Source organism: Orycteropus afer, unplaced genomic scaffold (assembly GCF_000298275.1).
Source record: "Orycteropus afer afer isolate SDZICR_OR568_19922 unplaced genomic scaffold, OryAfe1.0 scaffold00018, whole genome shotgun sequence".
Classification (NCBI taxonomy): Eukaryota; Metazoa; Chordata; class Mammalia; order Tubulidentata; family Orycteropodidae; genus Orycteropus; species Orycteropus afer.
In genome coordinates this window covers 7,185,558-7,212,238 of record NW_006921605.1, presented here as the reverse complement: position 1 = coordinate 7,212,238, position 26,681 = coordinate 7,185,558, and the positions used below count along the sequence as shown (strand labels likewise).

Here is a 26,681-nt window from a genome sequence, read left to right as displayed (position 1 = left end):
AAAAACATGCTCAGTCACGCCACGTGGAGGGGAAAACAAGGGGACAAAGGTGCCGGGCGCGGTCCGACCCTCGGGGAGCAGGCGGGTGGCACATGCCCTCCTCTCACCCCACCCGACTTCCGACTCAGACTAGATGGGGCGGGGGGCTCGTCCGCCTCCAGCAGACTGCGCGGTCCCCATGCCGCTCCCGTCCTGTGTCCCCCAAGGACAGACACAGGTGTTCTTGCCGTCGGCTCAGCTACGTCAGACGTTTTGCATAGAGAAAATACCCGCCGCCCGGGGTCTGTTATGATTGGCATCAGCTGGGACTATACGTGGCAGGAGGCGTCATGCACTGATGGGCAGAAGGGAAAAAGGATGGAAAAAAGGACAAAGACGGGGATGGAGGAGCAGTGGTGAAAATTTGTCATAAAAACTCTGTTGTTAATTTATAGGTGCGTTTTGGCATTTTTATATCCAACCCCCACCCCCCAACCCCCAGTTCCGACCAAAGTGAGAGGGCCACCAGGGGACCCGCCGGGTGTCTGCGCTCCTCACAGGCTGCTGGGAGGGCAGCTTGTGGGCTCTTCTGCACATGTTTAAACTTTTGACTCTCTTTAAATAATCTTGGTTTGCTTCCTAGACGTTCCGGTTCACGGGGGTGACGTAGTTGCGCGGGAACATGCCGGTCTGCCCGTGGCAGGAGCCCTTCCACCAGTTGGGGTCTGAGTTATCCATGACGTGGATGAAGTCTCCCCGCCGGAACCCCAGCTCCCCATCCTCCTGGGGGTCAAAGTCAAACAGGGCCTGGACATACGTTGGCTGCTGCAAAAGAGAAAGGGGGGGGGGGTCACGTGGTGCCCAAGGGGGGACACATGGTGCATGGGGGGGGAAGACATGTAGTGACTGAGGGGGGACACATGGTGCCCGAGGGGGGACACGTGGTGCCTGGGAGGGGACATGTAGTGACTGAGGGGGGACACATGGTGCCTGAGGGGGGACACACGGTGCCTGGGAGGGGACATGTAGTGACTGAGGGGGGACACATGGTACCCAAGGGGGACATATGGAGACGTAGTGCCTGAGTGGAGGGGACATGTGGTGCCTAGGAGGGACATGTAGTGCCTGAGGGGGGACATGCGGTGCCTGGGAGGGGACATGTAGTGACTGAGGGGGGACACGCACTGCCTGGGACGGGACATGTAGTGACTGAAGGGGGGGGAACACATGGTACCGGGGGGGCACGTGGTGCCCAAGGCATTCCCACGTGTGGCTGGTGCCTCAGAGTGTCAGAGTGGGGCTGGTGCTGGTCAAATAACTGTGTGTGGAATCCCTTGTATCTCCTGGAATGCCCCCCATCCCCCACTTATTCTCGCATATTCTTGGTTCACTGTAAGTGGGCTGAGTGCCATCTTTCACCAGTGCTCATGGCTGGTGGCCAACCCCACCACCACCTTCCTGAGTGTGTGTATGTGACCTTCAGAAATGGCAGCCTGGGTTTCATTTATGATCCCAGGATGTGAAAATGTGTGAGTTCCTATCACTTGTTTCCAGGGATAGAGAATTTCAGAGAGTGTGTTCAAGACCGTCTCCCTAAGTGTGGGATGAGCAACACTGCCTCAGAGGCGCAAGCCTGTGGAAAAGGCAGAACGGAGGTCAGGGGAACTTACCGAGCACTAAAAATGCCAAACCGTTTATTTTAAATGACAAACTTTAGTAGGAAGTAAGGGTAACTTTTCCAAGACTGAGTTTGGGTCAAGAACCAGAAACAGTTCCTTGAAAGGCTAAGGGAGCTCTGCGTGACTGCTGCAGACTGTTCCGAGCTCTCTCTCTGAGGAGGCTTACCTGTGGCACCTGCTCTATGTCCCGCAGGAATATCTGCTGGTTCCTGGAGACGGAGGTTGACCTGTGGTAATCCACCAGCTCGTTCAGGGAGTTGAACTTCACCACCCAGAGGAAGTACTTGCCGGCCCCATCTCGGAGCACCTTGAAGTGCTGCACGTCATTGCCGAACCTGGGAAGGCGTGGGTGACAGGCGGTCACAGAGGCCAGCAGGTCAAAGGGTTCTACTGCTGTTGTGGGGTTGCCAGCCCACACAGGTGGCGCCCTGAGTGAGGGCGTTCCTCCTGGTCTGAGGGCCCTGGGACCAGAGAGCAACAGGGCTCCCTGGCTGCAGAGTCAGGACCAGAAGCCTCACCAGGAAGGCGACAGGGTCCTTCTGTCTGTCTAGTTCTGGGGTTGTCTGTAAGATGGAGAGAAGGCCCTAATCCATGCATGTTCCACACGGGACCATACACTGTGACAAATAAAAGGGAATTTTACCAAAGGCAAGAAATGTGACTTTCTTTTCAAGCCAAAACCACATGGGCCATTTCAAGGGTAAAAGAGGTGACACACAGGAAGTGAGATGAGAAGAGGGGGTTCTGGGAACCCTCCCAACCGTTCTCCTTTAACAGCATCATTCAAAAATCCAAAGCCAGTTACCATTCTGGGATTTTCATTCTATTGATCGGGAAAAGTCTCAGAACAAAAGAACATACCGGGACAGTAAACACATCCAAGAAAGGCTTCCGAGCTGTCTGGCCACAGTCTCATACACACTGGCCAGCAAAACCAGCAGGAGTTGGCCAGAATGTAGGCTCTATGAGGGCTATGCCTGTCCCCTTCACTGCCGAGCCCTCAGTGCCCATGACAGTGCTGAGCCTCAAAAGGGAGGCTTGTTGTTGTTGTTATGTGCCGTGGAGTTGGGCTACACTCTATAAATATCTGCTAAATGAATGAGGGTCTCCTTGCCTTCAGTCTTGAAACTTAAACAAAAATATGCTTCTTAAAATCTCACCAACAGGTGGCAGCACCGAGTGTCAAGGAAGCCCCGAGAACCGGGCACAGGGGTATCGGTATTTCATGGAAGGAGAACCGTGGATGTGAGAGCGTTGTACGAGAAAGCGGGACACAGTCAAGTGTCGCTGCTGGCCCCGCAGAAGCCCACTCCCACTGCTGCAAGGCAGACAGCCTCTAAAAGAGGTGCAGTGTCCCTGATAGCAGGCGTGTGACCTGCCAGAATGTTTTAGTCCCAGAATCAAAAACATCGCACAGTGAAGACATATCTGAAACTGCTGATTCTCGACAGAGGTGTTTGTACTCCTGAAGGCATCATGACATCTGCTCAAATTGCATTTCTAAAACAACACACCCATTAACTCTACAGTTACTGTCTGACCAAACGGAAGGAAGGGTCTGTGATGTGAGCACGTGCCATAATGAGCAGCGATCAGACAAGGCAGCCCACAATCTAGTCAGCTGGTCTGTCACACAACTGAACACCAACTGCCACAGGAGTTCTGGCCACTTTTTGGTGACGAAGTCTTTACATTCCTCGTTCTATGGTATCTAATTTATACTCTGGTCAGTAATAAAACCTAAGGAAAACAGATGATGAAATGCAAGGGAATGGACAGTAAAGATGGTAAGCCACAAATCCACGCCAAGATGGTCTTCTCTAGACCCTTACTTGCCATGTATTTAGTCAAACCTATCAAATAGCCATTGCTCACAGGGTCTACAGAAGAATCCTGATCAAAAGGGGGAACATGCAGAAAAGAATCCAAACTTTCTGGAGCCAAGGAGCTGGATGAACCCCTGAACTACTGCTCAGAGATAATCTTTAAATCAAACCAGAAACACCCCCTGAAATCTTCTCTGTGATTCCCAGTGCAAACTCTTGTCTCCCCATTCCCTGCTTCCCTTCACATGTCATTTACTACCAGGGAAAGAAAAACAACAAAAACCATGTGATAACCTTTATGAAGTTAATGGGAAAAGCTTGTGATGAAGCTGGTAAATGCAGACGAGGTATGTGGCAAAGGCAGCTGAAATGGTGATCAATTACTCTGTCAAAGGCAGCTTCACAGAACCCCAGACTGGGAGAGTGCTTGAATGTGCCCATGAGGCACTAGGGAATGGTGGGGATTATGGAAAACTGGCGAGCACATGCTGTCTGAGGGGCTCTGCCGCTGGCTCCTATAGACAGGTTCCACTTGGGATGCTAAATCCAGTGCTGCCAGAACTAATTTATTTATTTAGTTAATTTTTATTGTGATTTGGGTGAAAGTTTGCAGAGCAAATTCATCTTCCGTACAGCAGCTCACATATACTGTCTCATGACATTGACTGCAATTTCCCACAATGCAACAGCTCCCCTCCCACTTCCTCCCCATAGTTACCTCTTCCCTGTGTCCATTCCTCCATGCACTCCTGCCCCCCGAGCTGTCTCCCTGTGCATACACAGCCCTTCTATTCTCCCATGATTGATCTCTCCAAGGAGTGTATCTACCTAATATAAATGTTCACCTCATATGACTGTCGTTTGTTTGGCTGGAAGCCACAGGAGTGGGTTCAATTCCAGACCTGAAGGGCAGCTAGGGGTCATAGTCTCAGGAAGTTCCAGCAGGCTCCATTAGACCAGCACACCTGGCCCTTTTTTTTTTTTTTAAATGATTTTGAGTTTTGCAGAACTAATTTTTAAGGGGAGCAGAGCTGAGGGTTTTCATGGGAAATGTCTGGTTTGTAAAGTCCTGTTTAGCCTAACCTCTGGTGCATATAGCCAGACACCTGCGGCTGGCTCCACGCTGAGGTCAGTCCCAGGGGCTTCCAGGCAGCGAGGCTGAAGGACTTACTTGACAGAGAGGGAGAAGTCACCAGGCGCACTCTCACTCTCTCGGATCAGGAAGGCCCCGTCATGCCGTTGTTTGCTAAGCATCTCTTCTGCCTTCGCTCGGGGGATTTTGCCAAAAAACCACCTAAGGAAGGAAGACAAGCCGGTCAACATCTGCTGCCCCAGAGAGACGGGCTGTCAGACCCTGGGTGGCGGAAGGTGCCTGCCGTGTGCCCTCCAGTCTCGACACGTCGACTTGGTTGCAGAGGCGCTCTCCCTCCCTTCATGTGACTTCACCGAGGCCACTTGGCAGAGTGACTCATCAAGGCACTACTGTAGGCCACTGTGGCTGCAGGGGAAGACACTTGAAACGGGCCTCCGAGGGCCCAAGGTCTCGGGCTCCCCACTGACTCATCAGAAAACCACCGGGGAAAGCCCCAGGGCTCTCGATTCTGAGCCCCGGACGAGGGGCCCAGGGCAGGGCAGGCCCTCGTTTGCAGCCTCTGGGTAAGGCTGCAGCTTCTGTGCACGGGGAGTAAGGCAACAAGAGAGCAAGGGGGCAGGCCACCGGAAGGCCCAGGAGACAGAGCTACTTCTGCTACCAGCCTCCACTGTTCACGAAGCCGGGCTTCTCCCCAGCACCACTTCTTTGTGGTCAAGACTCAGGGCGAGTCTGGTTCTCAGGGGCCATCAGAACATACATGACGCCCACCCGAAGCAGCACTTGGAACACTAGAGAGTTTGCCCTTAAAGCAAGTTACACATGCTTTGCTCCCAAGGCCAATTCACCTAGGCCATAAAAAAGGGCGAATTCGCCATAAACCATGGGAGCAATTGGCCAGCTGCTTAACAGGGAGAAGAGGAGGACAGCTCCCAGTGCCTATTTTTTTTTGTGTGTGATTTGGGTGAAATTTTATGGATGAATTCATTTTCCATACAGCAGTGCATATACATTTTGTTTCATAACACTGACTACAATCCCCACAATGTAACAGCTTCCTCCCCCTTCCTCCCTGAAGTACCCTTTTCCTGTGTCCTTCTTTCCCAGGCATCCCTGCCCTCTGAGCTAGCTCCCATGACTGACTGTGCTGAGGAGTGGACCCACCTGCTGTAATGCTCGTCTTACATACTTGCCTATTGTCTGCCTGGAAGCCACAGGCCCGAGTTCAATTCCAGGCCTGAAGGGCGTCTCAGGGCTACGCTCTCAGGGGTCTGCCGGTCTCCAGCAGACCAGTGAGCCTGGTCTTGTTCATGAGTTTTGTTCCACACTGGTCTCTCACTCCAGGATCTCCTACTGTGATCCCTTTCTGAGTGGCTGAGGGGCTGGCTGGGCATCATCTAGTTCTTTTGGCCTCAGGGTCAGGCAGGCGGAGTGCCTGCTACTTACTACCTTTTCTTTTTTTTTTTCTTTTTATTGTTTTTTTTTTTAAATTGTGCTTTGGGTGCAAATTTACAAATCAGATTTGTTTTACATTCAACAGTTCCCGCACATTGGATCTTACAGCCCGATTACCATCCCCCACCACAAAAAACTCTCCTCCCCTCCCCTTCCTGGGACTAACCCTCCCTGTGTCATTCTGATCTATGCATTCCTGTCTGTCCAACCTTCCCTCTGTGTGAATGCTACCCTTCTGACGCCTCATGGCTGACTGATTTAAGGGGTGCATCTCCCTAGGGTAGGTGTTTTGCATGTAGGTCTTTCTACGTGCCTACTACTTCCGATGAAAACCATTACTTATTGGGACAAAGGAATTCTGAAAACAAGTCTCTCTCTTCCAATGGTCTGGAATGTTCTGTTGTTGTTAGAGGTGCCGCTGAGTCCACTCTGACTCGTAATGACCTCATGTACAACAGAACGAAACGCTGCCTGGTCCCGTGCCATCCACACAGTCCTTGCTGCACCTGAGCCCATCATCACAGCCACTGGGTCAATTCATCTCGCTGAGGGGTCTTTCCCTTTGTTGCTGACCCCCTACCTCACCAAGCACGACTAGTCCCTTCTGACAACACGACCAGAGCAGGGGAGATGAAGTCTGGCCATTCTCGCTTCCAAGACGCATTATGGCTGCACTTCTTCGGGACAGATTTGTTCATTCTTCGGCAGTCCACAGTGTTTTCAGTATTCTTCACCAACACCACAACTCAAAGCCATCAGCTCTTCCTTGTCTTCAGGGTCCAGCTTTCACAGGCAAATGAACTCACTGTCATCAAGTCAATTCCAACTCACAGCAGCTCCCACTGGATTTCCAAGATGTTAAGTCACTACAGAAGCAGACTGGCCTATCTTCCTTCCGTGGAGTGGCTGGTGGGTTTGAACCACCAAACTTCTGGTTAGCAGTCAAATGCCTTAGGCACTGCACCACCAGAGCTCCATGCATATGAGGCTTGGGTCAGGCACACCTTAGTCTTCAAAGAGACATTTTTGCTCGAATGTTCCATCATTTTACAAAGGAAAAATGTTGTTTACAGCCAGTATCCTTATGTGGTAACTAACATCCATTAACTGTACCAACTGCAGCATCAGATAGGAAATGGTCCGTGACAGCTGTCAGAGTCTAACTTACACATCTGTCTCACGTGTAAGCAACCGCACTGCAGGGTGTCTCTAAAACAACATATGGCACTAAAATCGAAGCAGGAGGGTGTGAGTTGCTAGAAGGACACACTCAGAAACTGCCCCTCGAAGCCCTTAAACATTTCTAAGTCGGCCTGGGTCTTTCTCACTTGGCATTCTTGGACCGGGCTGCTGACAGTGACAGGAGCTGGGGCGATGCATCCTCCTGCTCCCTCAAAGCACTAGTGGGCCACACGAGGGTGATGTGTGAACAGGAGATGCATCTCCAAACACAAGGACACTTAGCAGGGCGGAGGCTATACGGACATTTCCCATGTTTCTTTCTGGAGCTTTCCAGTTTAGAATGTGCTTGCAGGTACTGTACGCACAGGGAGGTGTTGTCTGGATGTACCATGTGTCCACACGGCAGGTCCCCCGACCCCGCTCCCCATGGAGCACCAGGGCAGAGGGGCAGCTGCTCAACAGTCTCTTGCCTTCCTCCCGGACAGGAAGACGTCAGACAGGTAACCTGGAGGTGCGCGACGTGAGAATGCAGAGCATGACCCGTCCCTTCAGCTCCCGAGGCAGCCGAGTGGCAGGGACAGGTGTCGGTCTGCAGACCTTCCCTGGCCGCAGATACGCAGCTGTGCTGCACAGGTCGTAGGGCTTCCTTCCTCCAGCTTGAAGTGAACACCACCTTATTTTCATTCTTAAAAAAGAATAAACTGTAGCGAAGTGTACCTTACACGCAGAGAAAGTATTGCACCTTTTACAAAGTAAACACCTGTGTCACAGGTACCAGATCAAGAAATAGAAGATTAGCCTGGAGCCCATTTGATTGAACAAAGTTCTTTTGCAGGAGCCCTGGGGTGCTGCAATCGGTTACCACACTCAGCTGCGGGCCCCGGGGTGCTGCGATTGGTTACCATGCTCAGCTGCCAACTCAGGGTGCAGGTTGGAGTCACCTCCAGATGACTCAGAAGAAAGGCCTGGTAGAATGAGTCAGAAGTGACTCGCTGTCAACTGGTCACTCATTACAGAAGCAGAAGACAAATTCTCCAAGGAACCTACAACCTTTTAAGGAGGGCTGGGCTGGGCTGGGCCGGGGGGTGGTTTGGCAGACTCACAGGAAGATACAAGACAGTACAAGCTCCAAACCAAAACTAGAATTACATACCCTGGAAATTAGCCTGTTTTTCACCCCGGAAATCACGACACATCACACCGAGCCATTAACAGGGTCTGATTCTGCTTACGGGGAGAGAGAAGTTTCCCTGGGCTTCTCCCAGGCTCTTCGTGGTGCAGACACCCTCTCAGGACCAAACTGCAGGATAACCCGGAGCCTTCTCGCCAGGCTAAGGCTTCCTGGTTACAGGTTCAAAGAGCTTCAACTAATCCCATGAGAACTTCATTAATCCATAACTTAACTACAAACTATCACTCTCACCGCCCGGCCAGCCCCTCCCATGATTCAGTAAGCGCTTCCCGAGCACCTCCTGACCAGGAGTCCAGGACCCGCAGACAGCGGGAGGCAAGGCTTCTCAGTCGCGTTTACTGTACTGCAGGTAAAGCACCTCCACAGAGCAGACGTGGTCCGTGAGGCAGGGCCCGGCTCACGCGCAGCTGCTAGCACGGCCCCTCTGAGAGGGCTGGGGGAGGATGCTCTGCATTTTCTCCATGGCGAGTCTGCCACAGCGAAAGCTGGCTTCCTAAATGACTGGCACTGCACTCCTGCTGGACGCTTTCTGATGTGCAGGACAAAGAGTAAGGGAGTGCTCTCGACGGCCCCCTGGTTCTAGGCCGTGAGCTGCATCAGCTGGTGAGCAGGCACTCTGGAGAATGCCCAGAAGCATCCCACGTAGGGAAGAGCTCTGCGCCAAGACGAGGGGGGAGAGAAAGGGCAGGTACGCGTAAGAGCAGTGACAACGGGGGCCTGGGGCAGGAGGTGGGCAAGTCATCCAGAGCCTCACGACCACACTGTGTCAAACGAAGCAGACTGCGGGAAGCCGCCTTCTGTGTCCTGGTGACGTTCTACTTTGGGGACTAAACGCTGTCGCTCTGATTATGTACCATGAGGTACGACGCAACTGAGCTGGGCGCAGGGCTAAGGAAGAGGGGAGGGAGGAGGACAGGTCTGCAACGGTCCCAGGCCCACTACGTCACCTTCAGATCGGTATGAGTCTGCTCAGCAGCCTTGAGCAGGGAGCGCTGTTTGTCTCCTGTGAGCCAGACGCTGGGTGGAGGCCAGGACAGTGATCGTAACGAACAGTGGCTGAGGACCAACTATAGGCCAAGCACTGTGCCCTGGGCACACAAAGATGCTTAAGGCACTGTCTGACGTGCAGACACCAATGGACAACACGGCAGGCACAACACACAGGGGCATGTCATGAAGGCACGGAGGAACAGCGGCTATCTAGGCCCAAGCGTGCCACTTGGTATGTCTGCCCAGCACCAGGCTCGCCTGTAGCCAGCGGGCGCTCGGAAAGTCAAGGTGAGGGCGGAGCGAAGCTGCCGGCGGGGCTGCCGAGTGTGCTGCACGCCGCGCGCCCCCCCCCACCAGCTGGAGGACAGCGCAGCCACACAACTCGCAAGACCGCCTGCCGAAGACAGGGACCCAGTTCCCTTTCTCCAGGGCTGCAGGCTCGCTCTGAGTCAGAATCGACTTGACGACCAAGGCTTTTGGTCTTCAAAGGGACAAGCCCTTGCCCCTAATTCTGAAATCCATGCAGCTCGGAAGCAGAAAGTTTGCCCACAACTCATCTGCTGGCTAACGTGACCTGACATGAGGTGAGTCTCTCGTCACGCCACCAGCGGGACCACGGAGATGGCCTGCTGCAGAAACAGCCGTCTCTTTGATTAGAGGGTGCTGGCTCAGAACCTGCCGGCTGTGCGAAGCGTGGGGCGTTCTGCAGTTTCCCCTTTCCGTAACTCTGAACGCAGAATTATGAAGCACACCAGTCCCCAAGGTCTCAGGGAGAACGACGGGCTTGAGCGAGTGTGGCTTATGCTGTGACGATCGGACACCGACAGCTACTACCCATCCAGAGCGCGGACTATCGCTAACCTGCCAGACCAAATAGGCTCTGCTCCTTGCCTGGGACACCCATCCCAGTGATCTCAACTGTCACACAAATGATCTGAAAGAAGCAGGCCGGTCGGCCCCGGGAGACCAGCAACCCCAGCCCGACTCACGGGTGCGGCTTCATCTCTATGTAATTCTTGGGGATGAAGCCGTCTTTTCCATTCAGCTCCGCCTTGTACCAGTTCTGATCACATTCTTCATTCAAGACCTGAAAAGGAAGGAACACAAGAAAGATATCCATCACTTCCTTTTCACTTTTAAAAGGGGGGCAACAGAGACAATCATGTCATCTTCGTTTTGTCTTTTGTTACATGGGTGGAAAACTTCTTGTAACTTCAAAGCACCAGAATTATTTAAACTCTGAGAGTTAAAATTAAAAAGATACCGTCTCTGAAAGTAACAAGTTTAAGCTCCCAAACACCTAGTATACACCCTCAGCAGGAGAGCGGGTGGAGAATGACAGGGACAGGACCAGACAGGAGAGTGAGGGGAATCTGACAGAGATGAACCAGTCCTGTGGCTGGGAGAGAGGTCCAGCAGCAGAGGAGAGCAGAGGGCACCATCAGCTTCTCTGGAGACCTTCAAGCCAGTCTGCACAATCCACTGTGACCCCATCAGGAGGCTGGTTCCCTACGAGCCTCTCCAGGTGATCACAAGTACAGGTGAACCACACAACAGCTCTACAACGCTCCCGTGTGGGTGCACACCCACAGTCCTGTCTGGGAAGCTGTTCCAATGAAGAGGCAGGGCAAGTCCTACTCACCTCTGTGACCCCCAAGGGCCACGCCGTGTTCAAGCCACACGGTGCTGGAGCCACACGGGCAGCACCAGCTGGTCAGAAACCTGGAGATCCCTGCACTGAAACACCCAACCCTAATGATGTGAAAAAGGCCTAGAAAAGTGAACCGATTAACCACCCGGGGCCACAAGAGGTCACCTCGTGCAGCTAAGGAGTCCCCAGATTCTCAGATCCCAAACGAGTCTTCTCTCTAGCCTCTGCCCCACACCACTTCCTGCGACAGCCACCCCGGCCGACGAGCCCTTCACATTGTACTGTGTGTAATAACCTAAGGAGCAGAACAGAAAAGAAACCTACAGGCAAAGGGCAGGTGAGAGGAAACGGCAACGTGTGTAACCAGCACAGCGGCGGCGGACCCACAGCTCAGGGAGGACCGGACAGCTCCTGAGCCGTGCAGCCTGTGTGCTTTCCCTCCGAAAGAGGGGCGCCCCCATGCAGGGAGGCGACACTGACGGGGCACCCCAGAAGCGACCTGCAGTAACGATGGTCTGTCTGGGTACCTCACCTCTGAGCGAGGCTGTCCCAACCCTCCCACTGTGCTCAGACATTTCTGTGAGGCTCGACCCCCTCTGGCCTCATGGGTGGCAGCCCCCGGGTTTACGTGGGAAAGGTAAGATGGCAGATCCGGCGAGAACTAGTAAGGCGCACGGTGCACTCACAGCTGGCTTCGAATTCCCCAAGTCACACACATACTCATAGCTTAGCAAGAAACACCTTTTTTTTTTCCTATGTTATCGTTTTCACCTTTTAAAAAATCACTTTATTTCACTAAATACCAAGATGATACAAAATAGTATGTGTGAAATACATTCACGACTATAATATCCTCATTTCAAAGATCCTGACTTGTGTTGTAGCCAGAAGAGTTATTCTGACTGCAGGCAAGGATAGCGAGGAAGGTGAGCCCAGCCAGCGAGCCCTGTTAGAGCAGCACACTGACAGAGTGTCGTGGGCGCATGGACAGCTGTGGTCGGAGGCCAAGACAATCACCAGCCGAGATGTGGTTACAGACGCAGCTCCAGGAGGACCCCCTGTCACCATCACTGTACAAGCGTCAAAGAGGAGTCACAACAGCATGAAAGTAAAGGTGCCACTTTAAAGCTGCTGGTCTAGGATTCTGCTACAATACCAAAAATAAGGCCTTGAAGAGAAATGTGGCCCACGAATTACCTTATAAAGCATCATCCTCTCATAGAAATAAGTAACCAACAAAAAACCCCAAACTCTGTAGGCTTATACACGAGTTTTTTTTAAATGTCAACAAGAACTCCTGAAACAGCGAGGTTATAAAAAACAAAACAAAAACAAAAATACCCTACACCAAACTCACTCCTGTCGAGTTGACACCAACTCTCAGTACCCCTAGAGGAGGGAGTGGAACCGCCCCCCAGAGTTTCCTAGGCTGTCGATCTTTATGGAAGCATGCTGCCATGTCTGTTTCCCACGGAGCAGCCAAGCCCTTCACCACCATGCCATCAGGGTTCCTTGGTGAGGTGCATTCTGACTCTAAAGACTTCTTAGAAGACGGGCTGACAAGGAGGTGACTGCAGCCCATTTAGGCATCAGAACAGAGTCAGGCAACTGCTTAGCACAGGCCAGTTTGATTTATGGTCAATAACCTCACAGAACAGGCAGCTGTCACAATACGGGAGTTACCACAGGTGCACATTTCACTTTGTCAGCTTTACTAACATGGACGTAAATTTCCCTAAAAAGCAGCACCATAAAGGAAATTCTGGGTCAACTCCCAAATTTGGCACCAATTTAGAGCTATTGTTTTCTCCAGACAAAATATTATTTGCTGTTTAGAATGCTTTTCTCCCCCAAGAAGGCAGGGAAATACGGAATTATTTTCCTAAGTTTTTTTTTTTTTTTCTCTCTTCAAGGTAATGTTAAGCACATGAATGATAAAAATTGGTTATCTGGAAAATTCTACTATCTAAAATATGGCTTCACCAGACAGCCACGGTGCTGCTGTGCCTGCCTCCAAAGCTCGTTACTCTAGGGTTTTGAACAAGGCGGATTCCGCTGGAGGTTGAACACAGGAGCCCCAGTGCATCTGCCAACCCTGGGCATCAGGGACCAGGTCTTTCAACGGAATGGCTCCAGCCAGAGCATCAGCACATGCGAGCCCTGAAACGGTGGTGACGTAATTCAAAATATACTCAAACATTAAATTTTATTCAAATGTTTACATCTACAAAACAGCAAAGGGCATAAATTGAGTCTAAGGTCAAGCAGTGCAGGAGACCCACGCCACGCTATACATGGATGAGTCTGTATTACAAACACTGGATTTAATCTGCTATGGTTTTAGATGGAAGTGCACAGTTTTTACTTTTTTTTTTTTTCTTCCTTAAAGCAGTAGGGATATTCTTGACTTCTTTGGTTGTGTGATTAATTTTTCTTTCCCTTTTTTTGTTGTTGAGAATGTCCATGGGAGGACATACACCAGTTCCACTATATTTTCACAGGTTAAACACACTATTTCCACACATACAACTCAGGGATGGTGATCATATTCTTCGAGTTGTGCAGCCCTTCTCATCTTCCTTCTCTGAGTTGTACTCACCATTCTCTGCATTTCTTACCTAATCTTTCAAGTTGTTGTGGTCACTTTGATCCCATGAAGACAGAACGCAAATGAGCACTGTGCTCCAGGCAGACTTTCTTGACCAGTGAAGTAAAACTATTGTTTGGTTTTAAGAAGACTCAAAGGATGTTTTTGTTTAAAGTTTAAAGATTATCTGAGGGCAATAGTTTCAGGGGTTCATGAACCTTGATGGCTCTAGAAACTGTGGACTGCATGAGCATGTGATATTTCTGTTCTGCATTTCCCCCCTTTTGATCAGGACTATTCTCTAGACTCTGGTAAAAATGTTCAGTAATGGTAGCTGGGCACCATCCAGTTCACAGATGTTTAAAACCTGACCACTGCTCTGAGAACAAGGAAGCTGCTCCTATCACCACTTCCTCACAAGGAGCTTACCTCTTGACAGGTAATTGAGTACAATAACTATATTTTCATAGATTAAAAAATTCCAAGGAATGTTTTTAACTACTACCCCACAACTGCATTTTCTATTCCAGCCTCACATTCCCTCAAGTTATGACTTGTAGCCACAAAGAACACTGTACAGAACACTTTGGTTCAATGGAAGCAGTTTGATCAAGAGGTGAGATTAGGAAAAGAGGAAGAGAGAAGTTACGGTGAAGTTTGTGTGTTGTGTGTGTGTGCAAAAAAACCCCAAAAAACAAAAACTAAACTCTGAAGATAATGTTAAAGCCCCGGTCAGGAGGACACATAAGAGGAACAATGGGACATGTACCCAGGAGAACGAAAATATCCTAGTCACTGCAGAGGACACCACAGGGCTCTGTATGGTGCTCACGTCATAGCTCTTGACCCGAGTGCGGGGGACATGGGTGTGTTCAGTTTGTAAAAGTTCACTGAACTGTGTTGTGTGCTTGGGATAGTGAACTCTTCTGTATATATGTATGTGTACTTCCCCCTTCATTCACAAGTTAGAAATATTCCAGTCAAGAAGGTGTGTCAACATCACAGCCCACTTCACACACGAGAAAAGCACTTCAAGGCCTCCTAACACTTCAGGGCCAAGCTTCTAACCCACCAGGAAGCATACAGGGAAGCAGAAAGGAACACAGCAAGGCTTCCAAAACCCCCGGGATGACAGCTCACCACTGCTGCTCTGAGGGGACGTCGAATACCAGAAATAAGACCTTCTTCACCGGGGACAAACCCAGAACCTGTAATACGCCCTACACATCTGCAGGCCGTGACCCGGGTAAAGGGTGTCCACTGCTGCCCCACCCCTCGCCCCTAATCGGAGACTGGAGACCATTCTAAAGTTCACACCAGATTTGCATTTTGACCAGTACCAATTTGAAATGCTCCTTAAAAAAAGAAAAGAAGAAAAGGCAAAGGTAAAAGCTCTAGGTCCCTTAGATCTCTTTGGAGCATGGGACCTCGAGGCAGGACTACAAGTGTTGAAGAATCTGACATGCAGATCAAACTCCATTTTCACCCACAATGAACTACGTGACACTGGGCAAACTGCTATTTTCTGAATTGTGGCTTCCTCATCTATAAAGTGGTGCTGACCCCTCCCAGGGTTACTGAGGGATAAAATGAGAAAACAGAACAAGGAGTTTAGCCAACTCCTACTAAGAGTTACTCCGCTTTACACATTAGCTGGAATCAGTTCAAACAAAACTTGACAATCCCGGGGGAATGATTTTTGCCTTGGTTACAGTCACTAAATTAGGGGTCTCTAATGTAATACTAGGAGCTCTGGTAGCATAGTGGCTAAGACACTTGCCTGCTAACCAGAAGGCTGGCGGTTCAAACCCACCAGCTACTCCTCGGAGGTTGGGCATTCCTACCTCCGTAGTGATACTGCCTCGGAAACCCAAGGAGGGGTCGCTATGAGTCGGGGCCGACTCGATGGCAAATAACAACAACAATGTAATACTAGGAGCTCTGGTAGCATAGTGCCTAAGGCACTTGACTGCTAACCAGAGGGCTGGCGGTTCAAACCCATCAGCCACTCCTCGGAAGGAAGGTTGGGCAATCTACTTCCGTAGTGATACTGCCTCGGAAACCCAAGGAGGGGTCGCTATGAGTCGGGGCCGACTCGATGGCAAATAACAACAACAATGTAATACTAGGAGCTCTGGTAGCATAGTGCCTAAGGCACTTGACTGCTAACCGGAGGGTTTGCGGTTCAAACCCATCAGCCACTCCTCGGAAGGAAGACTGGGCAATCTAATTCCTTAAAGATTTACTTCTTAGGAAACGCAGTGGGGGTCACTATGAGTCAGAATGGATGGCAGTGAGTTTTTTTTTTTTTTTTTTTAATGTGATGCTGTCCAAGGTCACCAACAGTAAACACCGTAAAAGAAGCCTGGGGCCCCTGTTTTATTCTGAAAACACATGGGTACAAGAAGACCTCTGTGCTTACTTCCCAAAAGACTTGAAGCCTCAAGCTCCAGGACCGTGGCAGCCAACTCCCCGCCCGCCCCCCATTAACACTGGGAGGTGGAGGAACTGCATTTAATTTTCTATGCAAATTACAGAGGAGGGTATCTGAAGACAATAGACAGGGAGCTCAGTTACAGACTGTGGCACTATGAAATATTGGGGTATTTTCTTGCATAAACATGTTCAATTATCTGTACAAGAACAAAAAAACGAATCATGGTTTTATTATTAAAGAAAAAAGTGTACAGTTATGGGGCCTCTCAACCTACACAGTTAATACAACATTTCTACGTGGAAAAATTCTTCACAGTCCTCTCGTTTCCAAAAGCCACTCTGCACAGGGGTGGGTACTTGTGCATGGCATGAAAGGGGAATAACTGTATTTTAAGCACTTACACAAGAAAAAAACAAAACGAAACAAAAACCCTCCACTTACAGCCGGTTCCGTCCATTACAGAAGTTCAACTGCAGTCAGGGAGCTTCCTCTCTATCTTCAAATATCCAGGTATCACTAGATCAATCCGAGGGTAAAATCAATCCATCCACCCACTCATCCCCAACTATCCTAATACTGAAATACTGCCATGACTTGAAGACCGACTCTAGAATTCCAGTGACACCTACCACGTAACCTCCAGTTCTTAGAAAAGGAAAGAAAAACGTATGCCTGCTTCGAAAAGGACTGTGATCCCTAAGGACAAACTCATTAGGATCCGCTAGCTAACGGCACCGCGAGAGGTGTTGAAAACCAGCGCCTTTCCGTGGCCCGTGACACACTGGGGTAGAAACTACCAGAAAGCCCTTTGGCTTCTCAGGCCCCCTCAGGGCGCTCGCTGACCGGGTCTGGCGCAGCACCGACCCACTAAGCACACTGCATCCCTCTCACCGTTGCCACCTCCGTCTGTGACTTTTTTTTGTGCAACATGAAAGACATCTCAGCTCTGCCACATGCCACACTGCGTGCCCAATCACGACAAACACCCCCAGTGCAGAGAAGCGATGTGGAATCTGAACGAGGAGATGTTAACTAAAAGGTACCTCAATAATTAAGGTTCCTGGTCCCATGGAAAGGACCTCTGATGGTGCACGGGTTGAGCACTCAGCTGCTAACCAAACCCACCAAAGGCTTCGTGGGAGAGCGATGTGGCAGTCTGCTTCCAGAGATCATAGCTTTGGAAACCTTAGGGGCAGCTCCACTCCGTCCTACAGTCACTACGAGTCGGAATCAGCTTGACAGTAAGGGGTTTAGGTCCCACACGAGAAGCAGCAGGTCACTCGCCGGCCAGTCCCCCAGCCAGGGGCATAGGAGCAGCACCTCCACCCAGTCAAGTCAGCTGACACGCACCTGGCTCCTAGAGACGAAAACGGCCTTACGAAGAAACTCCCTGAATTTTATGTATTTAAAAAATCACGTGTCAATATCAAACTATGCTGTCTTATTAAATGGCTTAAGAAAACCTGTATGGGAGCTCTGGTAGCATAGTGCCTAAGGCGCTTGACTGCTCACCAGAGGCTGGCGGTTCAAACCCACCAGCCACTCCTTGGAAGGAAGGTTGGGCAATCCTACTTCCATAGTGATACTGCCTCGGAAACCCAAGGAGGGGTCGCTATGAGTCGGGGACGACTCGACGGCAAACAACAACAACAACAACAGTTCACTGCTGTGAAAAGTCAAGGAAAGGTTTACATATGGAAGGAAACTTCCTTTGTTGAAAAAAAAAAAAAAAAAGGAGAGCTTTTTCTGGTATTCTTTGCAAAAAAAAAAAAGTTCAAAAAAATAAAAGAGTATCTAATCAAGTGACACCAAATGGGGCACTTGACCTCACGCGATGAACCTTTCAGCCAACGCACAGGATCTGCAATGAAACACTATTTTTAGTTTCTTTTGCAATGGATGTTTCCATAGCCTCATTTCTCTAGGGATCCAAGAGTCCTAAGAAGAAAAAAGAAAAGAGAAAAAAAAAAGATTCTATTTATCCAACTGAAGTATTCAAAGGGCATTTGCTGGTCAGGCCTACCTTCTGACCACCGGTGACACAATGAATGGTGAGAGGCGCTAGGCTTCGTCCTTTTAAAAACTTTGAAAGGAAAAGAAACAAAGAAGAAGAGCAAGAAGGAGAAGGGAGGGGGAAAAAATCCCTCAATTTGGTAAAAATCCCTTTTGTACTGCCCTTTGGGTATGAGCTGGTCGCACCCACTGGAACAGGCCTTCTCTCTGAACCGTCAGCCCAGCTAGATCACGATCCTCTCTTAGTGGCTGCTATCAGCGGGATCAGTGTAAAGGTGGGATATGCTGGTGGATCAAGAGACCCAGGCCCACCAAATGGCCAACCACCCTGCCTCAAGCCTGCACTTGCTTGCTCTCTAATCGATGCAGTGACCCCAATCAGTTCACACGCCATTGCTTGCTGTGTGCAGTGTTAAGTTCACCTTACCCTTAGTTTGGTATTCCATTGTCACCTAACTCCCCGTCCCTCCCACCCACCACTACTCTAAACCAACAGCCTGGTCGACTCACCAGCCTCTAAACCATGTACTTCTCTCACCATCTCCGCCTCGTCTGGCCTGTTCTCTTCCTTAGGTGTCCAACTCTTCTAAGGTTCAGTCTCATAACCACCTCGGCCACCTTTCTCTCTGCTTCCCTTCTGTAGCACTAAATGGAGGAGCACTGTCAACAGTAACAATCCTTTGTGATGCCTCATCGGTGATGACTCTGTACCGTGTACTGGCGTGCCTTGGCCCCCTCTCCCACTAAACTGCAAGCTCCCTGAAGGCTGGCTTCACGCACTTCTCATCTGTACCCCCAGAGAACTTAGAATGGTACATAGCATGATGGGGGCTTTGTCCTAAGTCACGCAGTTATCACAGAGCTGGCTGGGGCTAGGACGGTCCAAAGAGTGCCACGAAGTACACGCTACCATCAGTCTGCAGCCCCCAGACAGAAGACTGACTGTCCAGGCTACCTCAGATGTCAAAGAGATATGAATTTGCTCCCCCCAAAGGAGGAGAGGCAAACCGAAGGAAGCAGCAGGATGGGCCAGCAGTCTTCCTGTAACTTAAGCACCAACGCCAGAAGACTCTCACGTGGGGGCGCACTGAAGGTGGGGGTGCACCAAATCTTTGTTTTTCTCTCTGATTTTACTAATAAATCTTATCATTCAGACAGCCAAGAAAGTTGGGCTGCACCAAATCTTTTCCACAAAACTACGGGTTTCTTTCTCCAACTGAAAGAGACATGGGGATGGGTGGGTAGGAAAGGGAGACTTCAGTGTGGAAAGGGGACAAGGAGGTGATGTCTCAGGTGGAGAAGGCAAAGAGGAGGCGCAGCCCTGTCGCTACACATGGGTCCACACACATCTCTCTCCTCAGCGTGGCGGCACTTCCTGGGGTGCTAAGATGCCTGGTTCAGTCTGGACTCTCACCTGTAGCTGACTTCTGCGGGGATATTAACTTTATAGCTACAACTCTCTGATTACTGCCGAGAGAAAAATTATCACCCCTCCCCCAAGAAAATGATTATATGAGAAGTTTAGTGTACTCACATACCCTAAATGTCAGATTCCTTTATAACATTCACACATGTTGGAAGATAAGTAATTAAGAAGACTAGTCAACTTCCAGGATACTTCTCTCAGAAATACTTCTGTACTCAAAAAAAGCAAGACACTCCCAGCAACCTCTGCAGGTTCAGGAGTCATTAAGAAAAGCTGCTCGTTATTTTTAGAAACAGGACGGTAGTTCACACTAATGTGACATTTCTCCATTCAGATCAGCCCCAAAATAAACTCTACCACAGAGGTACAAAGAGTTTCCACTCAAAATAACTGTCTTTCGTGCTTTGTGACTTATGAAGGACCTATTAGCATGTGTGGGGCAGTGGATGACTTAACATGGCTCTTCTAGCCACGGTCTTTGTGACTCCCACCAGATGACCCGGCGGGATGAGGCAATGAGAGGCACGTTTCTCTCTGGCCTCTGTCTCTGTCCCGCATAGGCAAATGTTACAAAGCTCTTTTAGCTCTGCTGATAGGTGCCCAGAGAAGCATCCCACTTGGCCAGCAAGTCTCCTTCTCAAAGACGCTCAGTCCTCTCAGTCCACCGGCCGGGAGGCCCACTGCCCACCGTGTACCGGTCTCTTGGTTCCGCTGCCTCTGTTGCCACTGTACCTGCTGCTGCTTCTCACCATCTCAGTGCAGGGATCTTGGGTCCAAGGATGGTCTCCACTCCTGGTTCTTTCTTGGTGGTGGTGAGGTTTCTCCCCCCGTCCCTCACCTCTGGGACGGCTCATTCTAAGCCTAGTGGGATAGAGAGACTGACCAATCCCCAGGTTAGGTTTCATATACCTTCCTTGCAAGGTTCCACCCCCAGAAGTGTGCCATGTACCTTATTTACATTACCAACAAGCTATCCGATCGCCTTGGTGGGGCGTAAGCACCTCACATTTCCACAGTCCCACTCAGTCATCTGGGGGGAGTCACAAAGACCATGGCTGGAAGGACCATGTTAAGTAATTCACTGCACTGCACCAGGGCACTATAGCAAACATCAATCTAACAAAAAATACCTGAGTGAAACATTAAAGGGGAAGACCTACCTTCTAACTTCCTAGACAAACTGTGGACTAAAGGTTATGCTTCTTGTTTGTGTCTTTACTTCTGTTCAGCAGTCCTGGAACTGTGAGTGGAAAGAATATGGCAGCCTCCCCAAAGTGCTGTCAAGTGAATGAAGGGATTGTTCTCTTGGCCGCACTTGGCCGTCATTAATCAAAAGACTGATTAAGCCTCCTTATGTTAGCAAAATAAAACCTTTACTGATGGTAAAGGTCTGCACTTCCCTTTAACTGGAACATCCAAAGTAATCCCAAACTGTAGCTGACTCTTTATGCCATAGATCTGTGTTTAGCTACTGTCCTCTTCATCTTGTTTATGACAGAAGACTTTCAATCTTAGAATTTCTACACCCTTCTTCTCAAAAACCAACACAAAATATAAAAGCACACCCTGGCCGGAGCAGTGGTGACACACACATTTTCTGAGGGTGACTGACAGTCAGACCTGGTCATAATCATACCCTCTGAGACTTACTCACTTCCCACTGCTTCAACATGGTAACATGGTTAAGAGAGAAAACAGGTGCACCCAACAAACTTCTTCCACCCCAAGATTAATGACAACGGAAAGAAGAAGTTTATTAAACTGCATTTAAGACCTAAATAGAGACCTCGTTGAGTCAAGAGATGTGACCAACTAACGAGTTAAATGGTTATCATTCGGTGACCTCGGAAACTGTAACTGAAAGAAGAACGCTGCGTTCATCACCAAGCTAATCACTGACATAGCATAAAGGTCTATGACTGAAGAACCCAAGGCTGGGGGCGTGTGTGACCTTAAGCCTAGAATGCCAGCATTCCGAACTAAAAATAAGAGGCTAGTTGCAATGTATTCTCCACTTCCGGAGCAGTTAAATAAGCTCCAAATAAAGGACAGCTTCTAATCGCACGATAGGCAGAGGGGTGGGGTAAAATGGTAAGTCCCACCCTGCTTCTCCGCAGAAGGTGAGTGCGGGTGACCAAGCAGGTAACCACAGCTCTAAAGTGCAGGTGTGCCGGGCGTGTGGTTCAGTTCAGGAGAAAGGAGCCGGAAACAGAGGGACTTCACCTGGCCTGGGGTCAGAGCGACTCTCAGTGAGTGACATCTGAGGGGAGACCGAAGAGTCGCCTGTGGGTAGTCTGTGCAAACCAAGGCGTTAACCTGGGTATAAGGATGAAATCAGAAGCCCATCCAAGTCACACTCAGCTCTGTACACTGCACACAGGACCCTGGTTGCGCCGTGAGAATGAACCGTCGGGAAAGACGACAGCACGTGGTGGGGCGCGGCAGGGCTGGGTGGGGCAGTAGACAGGTCTCAGCTCCAAGTCTACCCAGAGGTGCCACCAAAGAGAGGCCTGGTGACAGACTCCCGACAAGTCAGCCCCTGAAAACCCTGCGGTGCACAGCTCCACCCTGACACATGGGGCTGCCATGAGTTGGAGTCGTCTGATTTTTTGTGGTTGTTTAAGCTGAGACCTGGTTACGAGTCATCCTTGAGTTGACAGGGCCGGGCGGGGAGGACAACGTGTCTTACTTGTCTGGCGGTCGGTGGTTTTCCTGCAGGGGAGTAACATCCCCAGAGCGGTTACCAGGAAGCAACTGTGCTGGACTGAAACACGGACCACAGCTCCGCGGACGGAGGGCAACATGTGATCCAACAGCAATGGCTCCTCTTTTACTGAAACTTAGAGCATAAAGGAAGAGGACTCATCACACCCACCACCATTCTAGGAGTTATTCTTCCTTTAGACTCTTGCTGTGTTCCTAGGCTATGTGTTTAAAGTTGTCCTTTTTCTAGTTCTTCCAGACACAGGTGGACTTTTGACATCAATCGTACAGCAAGTGCGGAACACGTAGCTATAAATACCATATTCAACTCACACTCAGCAACCCCCACCCCACCGTTTCCCCTAGTCTCTCATTTCTGGACATGCCTCCCTCAGCCCATAAACACTTCTGAGAGCAGAGAGCGGGTCTTGTCTTCTTCACTTCTACTGCGGCTCTCGGCACGATGCTTTCATGCAGTAAGTCTTAACCATTAACTAAGGCACAGTTTGAAGGGGACAGCTACTGTGGTCACTGTGATAGGCCTACCAGTCTGGTAACAGCCAGAGCACAGAGCCCAGATTTTCCTATTTGCACCCCCGTTTTCTCAACTGCCCGCAGCCACTTTCATTGTAAACACAGCAGAACTGTTTGCTTAAGAACGGTGGGCCTCAAAGTCAGGCCTTACAGCTTCCGTCTCCCAAGGAGCTGGCAGAATTTGGACACTTCCTGCCTTGTCTGCGCCATAACAAACGTCATTTTCTCTAAGTAAATAACTCTTTAATGCGTTCCAAGGGACACATACAACTGACTGATTTGGGATAATTTTGTCCCAACAGTGAACACATTAAAAAACAAAAAACACAGTTGCCACCAAGTTGAAGGGTACCTTAAGGCCTGAATTTCTCTTTCCTGTGATGATTCTGGCTTCTGCACGTGTCTATAGGGGTGAGGGGATGAGAATGGCATGGCAGCAGGTGGGGGTGGTTAGGAGGCTATGCAGTAAAACACAGTGCACAAAAACAACACCCTGCATCCTACTCTGGCAAGTGGCAACCGGGGTCTCAGAAGCTTGCAGGTGGCCATCTAAGATGCCACAGCTGGTCTCTCCTCCTCAAGAGCCAAGAAGAATGAAGAAAATCAAAGACACATGAAAACAATTAGTCCCAGGGACTAGTGGACCATGCGAACCTTAGCTGACATGAACCTGAGACCAGAAGAAGATGGAGCCCAGTTACCACTGTCAACCACCTGGAAAGGGATCAAAATAGGAGATCCTGGATAGAGTGGGAGGAAAATGTGGAACAAAATTCAGTTCATAAAAAAAAAGACCAGGCTTACTGGTCTGATGAGAGGCTGGTGAAATCCCCAAGACTATGGCCCCTAGTCACCCTTCGGGCCCAGAATTATACCCACTCCTGTGGTTTAACTTCCAGCCAAACAACAGACAGGCCTTGGAGGTGAACAATGACACCATGTAAGTGCACTCCTTAGAAAAGTCACTCATGGGAGATCAGAAGGGCAGCATTTGTACAGGAAAGAGCTCAGAGGCAGGAACACATACGAAAGGAGGACACAGGGAAAAGGTAACCACAGGGAGGAAGCGGGAAGAGAGCTGTTACATTATGGGGATTGCAATCAATGTCATGAAACAAAATGTGCATGAACTGTTAAACAGAAAATGAATGTGCTCTGTAAACTTTCACCCAGATCTCAAAACAAAACAACAACCCTACAGAATACAGTTATGCTCTGAAACATACAGGTCACCATGAGTCAGAATCCCCCTGACAGCAACTGGTTGTACGATCATGGGTATGTGTTTCTTCCTCGTCTCAACCATGAGCCCCATAAAAATCAAGAAACATTATCTGTTCTTACTCATTCTGTTACAGCACCTACTATGTCTGGTACAATCAAGGCCCTATGCTATGTGATAGGTCACTTTTATATGACCTTTCTAGGCATGGTCATGTAACTCTCAAAAAAGACTGAGTAGGACTATGCAAATAAGATGCTTGTGGCCCACCAAGAGGATCGGACAGCTTGCTGCTAATGCAAATTAGGTGCATGGTACCCTTGTGGAGGTGGGGCCATACAAATAAGATATATGGAATCCTAGCAAAAGGATTGGTCAGTTTTTGCCATCCTACTGGCTTAAAATGAGATCTCCCAGAGATGGAGGAGGGGACCTGCCTATCACCAAACAGAGATGGGAGCAGAGGGAGTTCTGTGGACCCAGAGTCCCTGCACTGAGACCCAGGAGACAGAGCTGTAACATCAAAGGTGGAGAGAGACTGTAAGAAGCAGAGGCCACAGAACTAGGAGACTGGTAGGGGATGGCATGGTGGGCTTCTGGGCCCACTAGCTGAGCGCCTCTAAGCAGGAGGCTTGCTGAAAGAGTAGGGTGCCTCCAGGTACTTATTGGTGGAACCAGAGAGCTTTGCAGCACTTACCTGAGCAGGCAGAAGCCAGGCTGAGGGCCCTAGGGGCCGAGGGCCAGAGAGAGACCTGCCTGTGGGCATGGCTAAGAGGCTGTCCTGACTGAAAAACTGTATCCTGAGTCATTTCTGATTCTGAATTGAAACCTGTTACTGCCCTAAGAAACCCCATAATGGTGGTGGTGGGGAAACATGTGTATTATTTTAAGAATTTTAAGTTATCCCACTACTCAAGATTCCTCCCTGTACATCTGCAGGAACGGGGAGCACAGTACATTGTAGGATGTGAAACTTCAAGTCACATCATAGGTTTCTCAAGGTGACATAATTAAAAATGAAAGAAAGTTTCATTATTCTCTGCCATAAACAAACAGAAAGAGACAGAAAATACACAAAAGGCTATGAATAATGGCCCGTTCTCTGAGAGGAACATAGGTGATGCTTTAATTGCCATACAATCAATAACAGCTACACAAAACGGACTTAGCCCTTTTTCCACACAACCAATTCAAATAGAACATATAGAAAAACAGGAGAATTTGTAAAATTCACTTTTATCTTGTATACTGTTGACACGTCCATACTCAATTACTTATACTTCCTCTATTCTAGAAAAGGCAGTAGGGGGCTTCCAAGACCCCAAATATGGACGCTTTCACCATCAAGAAAATGGCAGTGAGTTCAGGCCATCACTTCCTCTCAAGCACCTCTCTAACGGAGTGGGGACAAATTTAACCACGGTTAACAGACAGGTTAAATGCCCACTCCTCCTCCTACTGCTACAACTCAGCTTCTCTAGTAATTAACTAACTGCAGGGCTCCTTCAGGCAGCTGCACAGCTGCCTGGAGCAGGTTCACAGTGAGGCGGTGGGGCAGGCAGAACCACCACGCTGCTCCCCGCGTGGATCATCAGAAGAGGACAAGCCTTCCTCGCTCCGCCCAGGAGTGTTCTCTCTCTAAGCACCTACTCACTGTCCCACGTGGAAAATCAGCACTTTCAACCCACAGAAAACATCACAGCCTGCAGAGCAGAGAGGGGCCGAGCAGACTAAATAATATGCTATATCAACGTGAACAATGGGGTCTGTTGACGCCATTCCAGTCTGCAAGAACAACTTCCTGATTTCAAGTTGCAGTTGAAGTGAGAAACTTGCACACCACTCCAGATCGTGGGATGGTCACAGGACTAACCCGGCACCCTCCATTTTGCTTGGAAATGGAAGGGACAACCAGGTATATAGGGTTCATTCCCTTAGCCACAGTGACGAGCAGTTTCTCTAACCACCAAAATGATCCCACATATTACGATCAACTAAGATATGACTATTGTTTGTGGCTACAGCATGGAATCGTTAGGCCTCCCCTGTGTCCCTCTATCAGCAAAGGGTTTTAATGTCATGAAGGCCTATGGGTAATAGATCTATAATGTATCAAACCTGAGCTGATCAGAACCCAAACTCCACCTCCTCCAGATGAATTTTCCTCATCACGCTCACAACACATAGCTCTGAAAGAAAAAGTCAAACTCAAACCCACTGCCATCAAGCTGAATCTAACTCACAGTGACCCCTTCTTGAGTTTCTGAGGCGGTGTCTCTATGGAAGTAGTCTGCCTAGTCTTCTTTCCAAGAAGTGGCTGGTAGGTTTGTAGCAGTCAAATACCTTAAAAAAAATATTTCTTTTATCAGATGGCTTCTGTTCCAGAATTTTTAGGCTTTCTGTATGAAAATACCCCCCGACACACAAACACACACACACACACACACACACCGGTGTTATTATTAAGTTACTGTAATTCTCATGAAGGACATAAAATGTATGGGATACTCTCCCCCAGATTTCCCTTTTTAATCTGATTTGATGAACTGCTCTCTAGGTCTATCATCTGGGATTTTCCTCCTCTGTTGGATGTACTGATTCTGAGATTTCACATCTTCTTCATACTTGGTTTTTACTGCTGTATACCTTTAAGAAGGAGCTCTGGTGGCACAGTGCTAAGGCATCTGACTGCTAACCAGAAGGCTGGAGGTTCAA

General features: G+C 49.4%; 1 protein-coding gene across 1 annotated transcript in view; it reads right to left on the bottom strand.

Moving 5' to 3' along the window:
- Positions 1 to 618: 618 nt before the first annotated feature.
- The window catches only part of GRB2 (growth factor receptor bound protein 2), a 72,218-nt gene continuing 46,155 nt past the window's right edge, over positions 619 to 26,681 (bottom strand). The window contains exons 2-5 of the mRNA XM_007959653.2: positions 10,383 to 10,480; positions 4,656 to 4,778; positions 1,825 to 1,993; positions 619 to 804 (exon numbers count right to left, since the gene is read on the bottom strand). Coding sequence (XP_007957844.1) covers positions 619 to 804; positions 1,825 to 1,993; positions 4,656 to 4,778; positions 10,383 to 10,480 — 576 coding nt within the window. The remainder of the gene's footprint in view (positions 805 to 1,824; positions 1,994 to 4,655; positions 4,779 to 10,382; positions 10,481 to 26,681) is intronic.